Source organism: Entelurus aequoreus, linkage group LG05 (genome assembly GCF_033978785.1).
Source record: "Entelurus aequoreus isolate RoL-2023_Sb linkage group LG05, RoL_Eaeq_v1.1, whole genome shotgun sequence".
In the NCBI taxonomy this organism is placed as follows: domain Eukaryota; kingdom Metazoa; phylum Chordata; class Actinopteri; order Syngnathiformes; family Syngnathidae; genus Entelurus; species Entelurus aequoreus.
The window spans coordinates 4,309,017-4,318,179 of record NC_084735.1 but is presented as its reverse complement, the minus strand read 5'-3'; the positions used below and the strand labels follow the sequence as shown (position 1 = coordinate 4,318,179).

Sequence of the window (9,163 nt, the reverse complement as noted above, 5' to 3'; positions counted from 1 at the left end):
CTGCATAAATACGGTATTATTGTTTAACACCTGCATAAATACGGTATTATTGTTTAACACCTGCATAAATACGGTATTATTGTTTAACAACTGCATAAATATGGTATTATTGTTTAACACCTGCATAAATATGGTATTATTGTTTAACAACTGCATAGATATGGTGTTGTTTAACAACTATAAGTAAACAGCTGAATAACTTCCAAGAAAGCAGAAATATTTGATAGTTTTATTGATAGTAATGAACCATGGTTTTGAAGTCTTATCACTCATCTGGTAATAATTATAATAACAATAATAATCATCATGGCTTCCAAATTAAACTCAACTTCCTTACCATCCAAAGTCCCCCTTGTCCATTTAAAGCTGCGATATAAAAATATATACTTAATACTTTGTACAATACTGGTTTTGGTCCAAACAAAAGTGGATCAGTAAGCCAAATAGCCTTCAGTCATCAAAGGCTCTCCAATTTGCATGTAAGTCCTTTTTAAATGGATGTGGGCAACTTTGAAGATAGGAACGACAACAAGCGACTGCAGACACGGGAAGAAAAGGACCGTCATGGGGACAGAGAATTTAAAAAAAGAAAAAGAAAACAACGAGTATTTACAAGTGGTGGTAATGCTGAAAGGCCAATTAGAGCTGAGCAGGTGGGAAGAAGTCACATGGAAAGCACACATTTACAAAGGTTCTAACCAACAGTGCATGTACACTCGCCTCCTTTCCTTCCTTCCTCGCCTCCTTTTAATTACAAACATTCATATGCTCTCACACACACACACACACACACACACACACACACACACACACACACACACACACACACACACACACACACACACACACACACACACACACACACACACACACACACACACACACACACACACACACACACACACACACACACACACACACACACACACACACACACACACAGCTACAGTGTGTACATATAGTTTACATCCAGCAGCTCCACAGTCCTTGGTTGTGTGTGCACTAAGTCTGGACATGATTGTTGTCACACTTCAGTCAGCAGCAGGTGGAAACAGACAACATCAGCCACCTGACGTACGTGGGAGCAAAAAGCCACACACCTGCCCCGGGAAAGTCCTCCCGGTCGCCGTGCACACCACCGCACGTCTACGTCCTTCTGCGCCGCGCCTGCTTGAACTTACGTCCGCCTATCGGCTGCTGGCCGGCGGGGGCCGGCGTGAAGGACTTGGATGACCTGCAGAGAATCATCAGTGTCACACTCTCTTCTAATGCTACAAAGCCCAAAAGCAGTCAAGTAGTCAGGTTATGTAAATGCTAAATAAAAAGACGTATATTCAATTGAATAGACGGCAAAGACGAGATATTTCATGTTCACACTGACAAACTTTGGTATTTTTGGCAATTAATCATTCACTTAGAATTGAATGGCAGCAAAGTAGTCAGAGGGGCATTTTTACCACTGTGTTACATGGCCTTTCCTTTTAACAACACTCAGTAAAGGTTTGGGAACTGAGGAGACACATTTTTTGAAGTGGAATTCTTTCCCATTCTTGTTTGACGTACAGCTCAACAGTCTCCCTTCTCATATTTTAGCCTTCATATTTTCAATGGCAGACTACAGGCAGGCCAGTCTGGCTTGGCATCGTCCTGCTGAAATAAGCAGGGGCGTCCATGATGGCAACATATGTTGCTCCAAAAGCTGTATGTACCTTTCAGCATTAATGGTGCCTTCACAGATGTGTAAGTTACCCAAGTCTTGGCCACTAATACACCCCCATACCATCACACATGCTGCCTTTTACACTTTCACCCTAGAACAGTCCGGACGGGTCTTTTCCTCTTTGTTACAGTTTCCAAAAACAATTTGAAATGTGGACACTTTTCCACTTTGCATCAGTCCATCTTAGATGAGCTCGGGCCCAGCGAAGCGTTTCTGGGTGTTGTTGATAAATGGCTTTGGCTTTGCATAGTAGAGTTTTAACTTGCACTTGCAGATGTAGCGACCAACTGTAGTTACTGACAGGTGAGGTGTTCCTGAGCCCATGTGGTGATATCCTTTACACACTGATGTGGCTTTTTGATGCAGTAGCGCCTGAGGGATCCAAGGTGTGTAATATCATGGCTTACGCGCAGTGATTTCTCCACATTCTCTCAACCTTTTGATGATATTAGGGAGCGTAGATGGTGAAATCCCTAAATTCCTTGTTGAGAAATGTTGTTCTTAAACAATTTGCTCAGGCATTTGTTGACAAAGTGGTGACCCTCGCCCCGTCCTTGTTTGTGAATGACGGAGCATTTCACGGAAGCTGCTTTTATACCCAATCATGGCACCCGCCTGTTCCCAATTAGCCTGTTCACCTGTGGGATGTTCCAAATAAGTCTTTGATGAGCATTCATCAACTTTCTCACTCTTTTTTAGCCCCTTGTGCCAGCTTTTTTGGAAAAATGTCGCAGGCATCAAATTCCAAACGAGCTAATATTTGCAAAAATAAAGTTTGTCAGTGTGAACATGAAATATCTTGTCTTTGCAGTCTATTCAATTGAATATAAGTTGAAAAGAATTTGCAAATCATTGTATTCTCTTTTTATTTACACAACATGACAACTTCACTAGTTTTGGATTTTGTACTACATCACACAACTCAAATACACACACACCCCCATGTTAAATACTACCATCACAAAGAAGATATGTACTTGACGTTGAAACAAATACTACCATCAGAAAGAAGTAGAAGATACTGTACGTACTTGACGTTGAAACAAATACTACCATCAGAAAGAAGTAGAAGATACTGTACGTACTTGACGTTGAAACAAATACTACCATCAGAAAGAAGTAGAAGATACTGTACGTACTTGACGTTGAAACAAATACTACCATCAGAAAGAAGTAGAAGATACTGTACGTACTTGACGTTGAAACAAATACTACCATCAGAAAGAAGTAGAAGATACTGTACGTACTTGACGTTGAAACAAATACTGCCATCAGAAAGAAGTAGAAGATACTGTACGTACTTGACGTTGAAACAAATACTGCCATCAGAAAGAAGTAGAAGATACTGTACGTACTTGACGTTGAAACAAATACGTGACCAAAAAACTTTACGTTATGTACCGTAAATGTCAGACTATAAGCCACTACTTTGTTCCTACGCTTTGCCCCGGCAGCTTATAAACGGAGCCGCTAATTTATGGATTTTTCTCCGCTGACGGCCACAAAGCAAATAGTTTTCATTAAACACGTGCAAAGACACTGAAAAGGCCGTTTCATTTTTGTGCTACGGCGCCATCTTTTGGACAAGTTTGCTCACTGCAGGTGTAGCTGAGGGGAATGCCTGCAAGTGTTTCCTGCTCTTTAAAGCTTTGGACCGGAAGTACATGTGCCGCTCCGTCTTCTGTTTGTCCATTGCGTTTCTACTCGTATTTTTCATTCATCACTCCAAGCCACGTTTGTAAGTTTTACAATATAACTAAAACTATTTTTACGTACTAAAGCGTCCCATGTGGGAGTGTTTTCATATTTGTACATGCTATCGTTATGTAATCAAGCAAGCTAGCGTCATTAGCATTAGCTAACACGTTTACGAGTGTCTGTTAGTATTATTAACTTACAATAGCATTCTTTTTGTATTGTTTCACTTTCACAAATTCCTCAGTAAATTCACCAAAACGTCACAGTGGAGTTATTGAGTCTGTTTAGCTCAGGGGTCGGCAACCCAAAATGTTGAAAGAGCCATATTGGACCAAAAATACAAAAACAAATCTGTCTGGAGCCGCAAAAAATTAAAAGCCATATTACATACAGATAGTGTGAATCAAGAGGACTTAAAGGGAACTAAATAAAGGGAACTAAATGAGCTCAAATATAGCTACAAATGAGGTATGATGATGCAATATGTACATATAGCTAGGGATGATACCCGAAACCGGTTTTCCCGGTTGTTTGATAAGAAAAGAACCGAGTCCTCGGACTCGAATCCCTTTTTGAGAACCGGTACCCGTTATCGAGACCACTATAGTAAAGGAAAAGAGTTGATTCTTTATTCGAATCCCGTCCCGACCAGAAATGCTCCGTGGGACATCACAAGAAATGACGTCACGTAGCTCAGTCATTAGGCGCAGATAGCGAAAGCAGGAAAACAATGGACGGGAAAAAGCGCTCCAAGGTGTAATAAAGTTCAAAACCAAAGCTATAATCCATCGAATAACTTTACTGAGAGATTTTAGCAGGGTAAAACACATGACCAACACTTTTACGACCAACCGGAAACATAGCAACCAGGCTAGCAACGCACCTCCTTTACGGCAGCTGTCGCAACCTTCTTAAAACAACCGCAGCACATACATATATATACAACATATCTCCCTTTTTTAACTTTTGTTTTTCTTTCCTTGTAAACAAAACAAAATCACACTGTAGATGTGTTGTCTGTCTAATTATAAATAATGCAGACGAGGCGTGTTGGCTGAGTTCTTGACGTTTACTTTCACAGCGTGGCAACATGCAACACTTTTCGGGGCTACCGCGCATGCTCGTCACTCCCGTTGCATGCTGGGTAGTGTAGTTGTTATATTCTCTCGCTCATAACATTTTTCCCCCTATAAAGAAATAATGTTAACTCAATAAAGTGTATTTCTTTTTTTAGCTTTAACTTTTCATTTTTTAGCATTGTAACCACATTTGCAAACAACTTTTCTCTTCATAGAATTTTCTTTCAATAAAGAAATAAAGTGCAAAAATGTCAAAGCATCATAACAAACAGTTATGTCAAATAGCAGCAGAAGTGCACTTTTTGGAGAGCTGTATTATTTTTAGTTTTGTGCCCAAGGGACTGATTTTATTTAACACTATATTATTATTTATACACCTATAGTGATCACAGAGACAGCTTGTTTTAGTGTTACTGTATATATTTGTTTCTCTGAAAAATCCCACTTAATATACTTTGGGTAACAACAGTCAATATTTATTTATTTTATTTTATTTTTTTAGGTGGGTAACAGTCAATATTTATTCATTTATTAGATTTTATTTTTTTATTATATAATAAAAGTGAGCTTTTGTTAAACCAAATATTGTGTTTTGTGTTTTTTTTTTCCATATACAACCTATCTGGACTCCATAAGAGAATCGATAAGGAATCGGTTCGATAAGAGGATTCGATAATAGGCTCGAACTCGATAATTCCTTATCAAACATCATCCCTACATATAGCTAGCCTAAATAGCATGTTAGCATGGATTAGCTTGCAGTGACCAAATATGTCTGATTAGCACTCCACACAAGTCAATAACATCAACAAAACTCACCTTTGTGCATTCACGCATGACGTTAAAAGTTTGGTGGACAAAATGAGACAGAAAAAGAAGTGGCATAAAACACGTCCTAGGAAGTCGGAGAAAGTTATGCATGTAAACAAACTACGGTGAGTTCAAGGACCGCCAAAATGAGTAGGACAAAACGGCGCTCGCCAAATACTCGAATCAGTGAAGCATGTTTAATACAAACAGTGTGCTTTATAACAACTAGAGGTTTGTGTCATGTTTGTCTTCCTACAGAAACCATGTTAAAACAAAAAATTTTTTTTTTTCCCCCTCATCTTTTTCCATTTTTCATACATTTTTGAAAAAGTTCAGAGAGCCGCATGCGGGTTGCCGACCCCTGGTTTAGCTGATTGGAGAGCCAGCTTGCGCAGCTAGTGGGTCCATGACCATGACTTCTGTTTTGTTTGATCATCCCTTTTACTGCCCTGTTACAGACACCGTTTGGACACAATTAAGGTATGTAAATAAACATTTACAGAATATTTCAGAGTAAATCACTCATTTCACAACGTATATATTTGCGGCTTATAGTCCGGTGCAACTCATTTATGGGAACAAAAATGTTTTTTCTTCCAAAATTTAAAGAGTACGGCTTGTATGCCGTATTTTTCGGAATACAAGTCGCACTGGAGTACAAGTCGCATTTTTGGGGGAAATGTATTTGATAAAAGCCAACAGCAAGAATAGACATTTGAAAGGCAATTTAAAATGTCTAAAGAATAGTGAACAATAGGCTGAATAAGTGTACGTTATATGAGGCATAAATAACCAACTGGTATGTTAACGTAACATATTATGGTAAGAGTCATTCAAATAACTATAACATATAGAACATGCTATACGTTTACCAAACAATCTGTCACTCCTAATCGCTAAATCCCATGAAATCTTATACGTCTAGTCTCTTACGTGAATGAGATCAATAATATTATTTGATATTTTACGCCAGGGATGTCCAAAGTGCGGCCCGGGGGGCCATTTGCGGCCCGCAGGTAATTTTTTAACGGCCCCAGAGCACATTGTAAAAATACGATATATTGTATTGGTTTTTGAAATAAAAAATGTCAAAATGGCCCCCGCTTGCGTTGATTTTTCAGTGTGCGGCCCTCAGTGGAAAAAGTTTGGACACTCCTGTTTCACGCTAATGTGTTAATAATTTCACATAAGTCGCTCCTGAGTATAAGTCGCACCCCCGGCCAAACTATGAAAAAAACTGCGACTTATAGTACGAAAAAAACGGTAGTGAGAATATACTTATATTAAGGTATTTTTGGGTTCATTGAGGTTAGCTAATTAGGGTCCGCCCTGTAACCAGTACAAAGGACTCCCACAGGGAGTCCTTTGTACTGGTTACAAAGGAACCTATTGTTATTATTGTAAGGTTTTATTATTATTCTTTATTATTATTTTTCCGCAGCTTTGCGCACTACTTTGCCCCTTCAAAACTCACCAAATTTGACACACACATAGAAAAACGTGCCCCAACCACTTTAGTAAAAAAACCAAACCCCAAAAATCAAAATTGCGCTCTAGCGCCCCCTAGGAAAAAACAAAAACAAACTGCCTGTAACTCCCACTAGGAAGGTCGTAGAGACATGAAACAAAAACCTGTATGTAGGTCTCACTTAGACCTACAACTCATAATGACACATTCTCGGGCGAAAACCAGCAGGAAGTTGGCAATTTCCCATTTTAGACAAAAATGTACTAAAAACACTGCTTTTTACATCTTTGACCTCTAATTTGACCCCCTTAAAATACTTCAAAACTCACCAAACTTCTTACACACATCGGGACTGGTGGAAATTGCGATATAAAAAAAAACCGAACCCCAAAACTCAAAATTGTGCTCTACATAATTTTTGAATAAAACAGAGAAAAAAACTGTTCCTCAGAGGAAAACTCAGACAAAACTGCTTGTAACTTCCGGTAGGAACGTCTTAGAGACATGAAACAAATACCTCTATGTAGGTCTCGCCTAGACCTACATTTCATAGATTGACATCCTTCAGCAAAAATCAACAGAAAGTTTGCTGTTCCTCCTTCAAAACAATATTTTTGTTACAACCGGTCACCAAACATCAAACGTTATCTCCTCTGAGCGCGTTCGTCGTTTCGGCTTCAAAATGCTACAGGAGAGAGATTAAAAGTTGACGAAAAGAGTTGTGATTAGTGCTACCGTTTTGATTTTACGAGCCTTCAAAGACCCGCAGCACTAAAGTTGCTCCGGTGCCAAAAATGACAACGAAAATGCAATTACTCCTTCTTTGTCCTCAAAATTCTACACACAATACCCTATAATGACAATGTGAACTCAGACACAACTTCCTCTAACTCCCAGTACGAATATCGTAGAGACACGAAACAAAAACCTCTATGTAGGTCTCACTCAGGACTACCACTGGACAAAAGTATTGGGACACCTAGGACTAGCACCTGCCAAAAGGCGGACCCGTCCAACGCTGCTTGCAGCTTTAATTTATACATATATTGTATTGGTTTTTGAAATAAAAAATATCAAAATGGCCCCCGCTTGCGTTGATTTTTCAGTGTGCGGCCCTCAGTGGAAAAAGTTTGGACACCCCTGTTTTACGCTAATGTGTTAATAATTACACATAAGTCGCTCCTGAGTATAAGTCGCACCCCCGGCCAAACTATGAAAAAAACTGCGACTTATAGTACGAAAAAAACCGTAGTGAGAATATACTTATATTAAGGTATTTTTGGGTTCATTGAGGTTAGCTAATTTTACTTGTTCTGGAAAGTCTTGACAAGCCAAATTTTCTTGTTCTATTGGCAGATAATTTTGCTTAGTTCAAATAAAATAGTATTTTTTTTTCTTGTTTTTGAACACTGGCTTTTTGTAGTGTATACATACTGGTGCGCACTATAGTCCGTAAAATAGGGTACTTGATGTTAAAATAAATGAAAGATACGTACCCGATGTTGAAAGCGAGCTGCGGTGAAAAGTTGAATCCGCCTCCTGACTGGGGTGCGAGGGCGGGGCTGGCGGCCGGTGCAGGAGGGGCCGCTGCTCCTGCCAAAAAAGTGAAGACCGGAGGACCAGAGACCCGAGGACCGGCGGTTGAGGACTCTAACGCGCTGGCTCCTCCAAACTGAAAGCCTGCGGCTGAGAACAAGGTGACAAGTATCAGCTGAATGGATCCCAAAAAAAAGAAAGAAAAAGGATTCAATCACTACTCACTTTGTGCAGAGTTGGCAGCGGCGCCAAACGCAGGCGCGGGGTTGGCCTGCTGCCCAAAGACGGGCGCGGCGGTGGGCTTGGCTCCAAACATTGGAGTCTGGGAAGTTGCTGACGGGAAGGGAGAGCCGAAAGATGAGCCGAACGCAGGAGTCTGAGCGGGGGTGGATGAGCTAACCAGGAATGGGTTGGGAGCTGAGGACAGACAGGAAGTAAGCGACCAAACGTGAGCAAGAACAGGAAACAGCGTCCGACACTGACCTGCGGATGGGGCAGCAGGGGGCGCTGAGCCTCCAAAATTGACGGAAGGAGCTCCAGGAGGCGCCGAGCCGGCCCCGGCGCCGAAGACGAAAGACTGGGGGGGTGCCGGGGTGGAGTTGGGAGTCTGGCCGTCCTGGTTCTGTACGAAGACAAAGGCTTTGGCCGGGGGGGCGTCAGCGGGCTGGCCGAACATGAAGGTGCTGGGAGCCGCAGCAGGAGCGGGCGCTGCTTGGGTGCTGATGCTGCTGCCAAACAGACTGGCGTTGGGGGCGGGGCCTGACGACGTGCTGGGAGGGTTGCTGGGATTGTTGGCCACGAAGGAGAAAGCTGCTTTTGGAGCGTCGGAAGCTGTGTGGGAGGAGAGAGCTC

General features: G+C 41.2%; 1 protein-coding gene across 2 annotated transcripts in view; it reads right to left on the bottom strand.

Moving 5' to 3' along the window:
- Positions 1 to 224: 224 nt before the first annotated feature.
- The window catches only part of LOC133650033 (nuclear pore complex protein Nup153-like), a 60,515-nt gene continuing 51,576 nt past the window's right edge, over positions 225 to 9,163 (bottom strand). The window contains exons 18-21 of one of the 2 annotated variants that reach the window (XM_062046790.1): positions 8,795 to 9,142; positions 8,537 to 8,728; positions 8,272 to 8,461; positions 225 to 1,234 (exon numbers count right to left, since the gene is read on the bottom strand). In XM_062046790.1, the coding sequence (XP_061902774.1) occupies positions 1,147 to 1,234; positions 8,272 to 8,461; positions 8,537 to 8,728; positions 8,795 to 9,142 (818 nt within the window). In that variant the 3' untranslated portion in view covers positions 225 to 1,146. Of the gene's footprint in view, positions 1,235 to 8,271; positions 8,462 to 8,536; positions 9,143 to 9,163 lie in introns of both variants that reach the window. The other variant, XM_062046789.1, reaches the window with a different exon arrangement.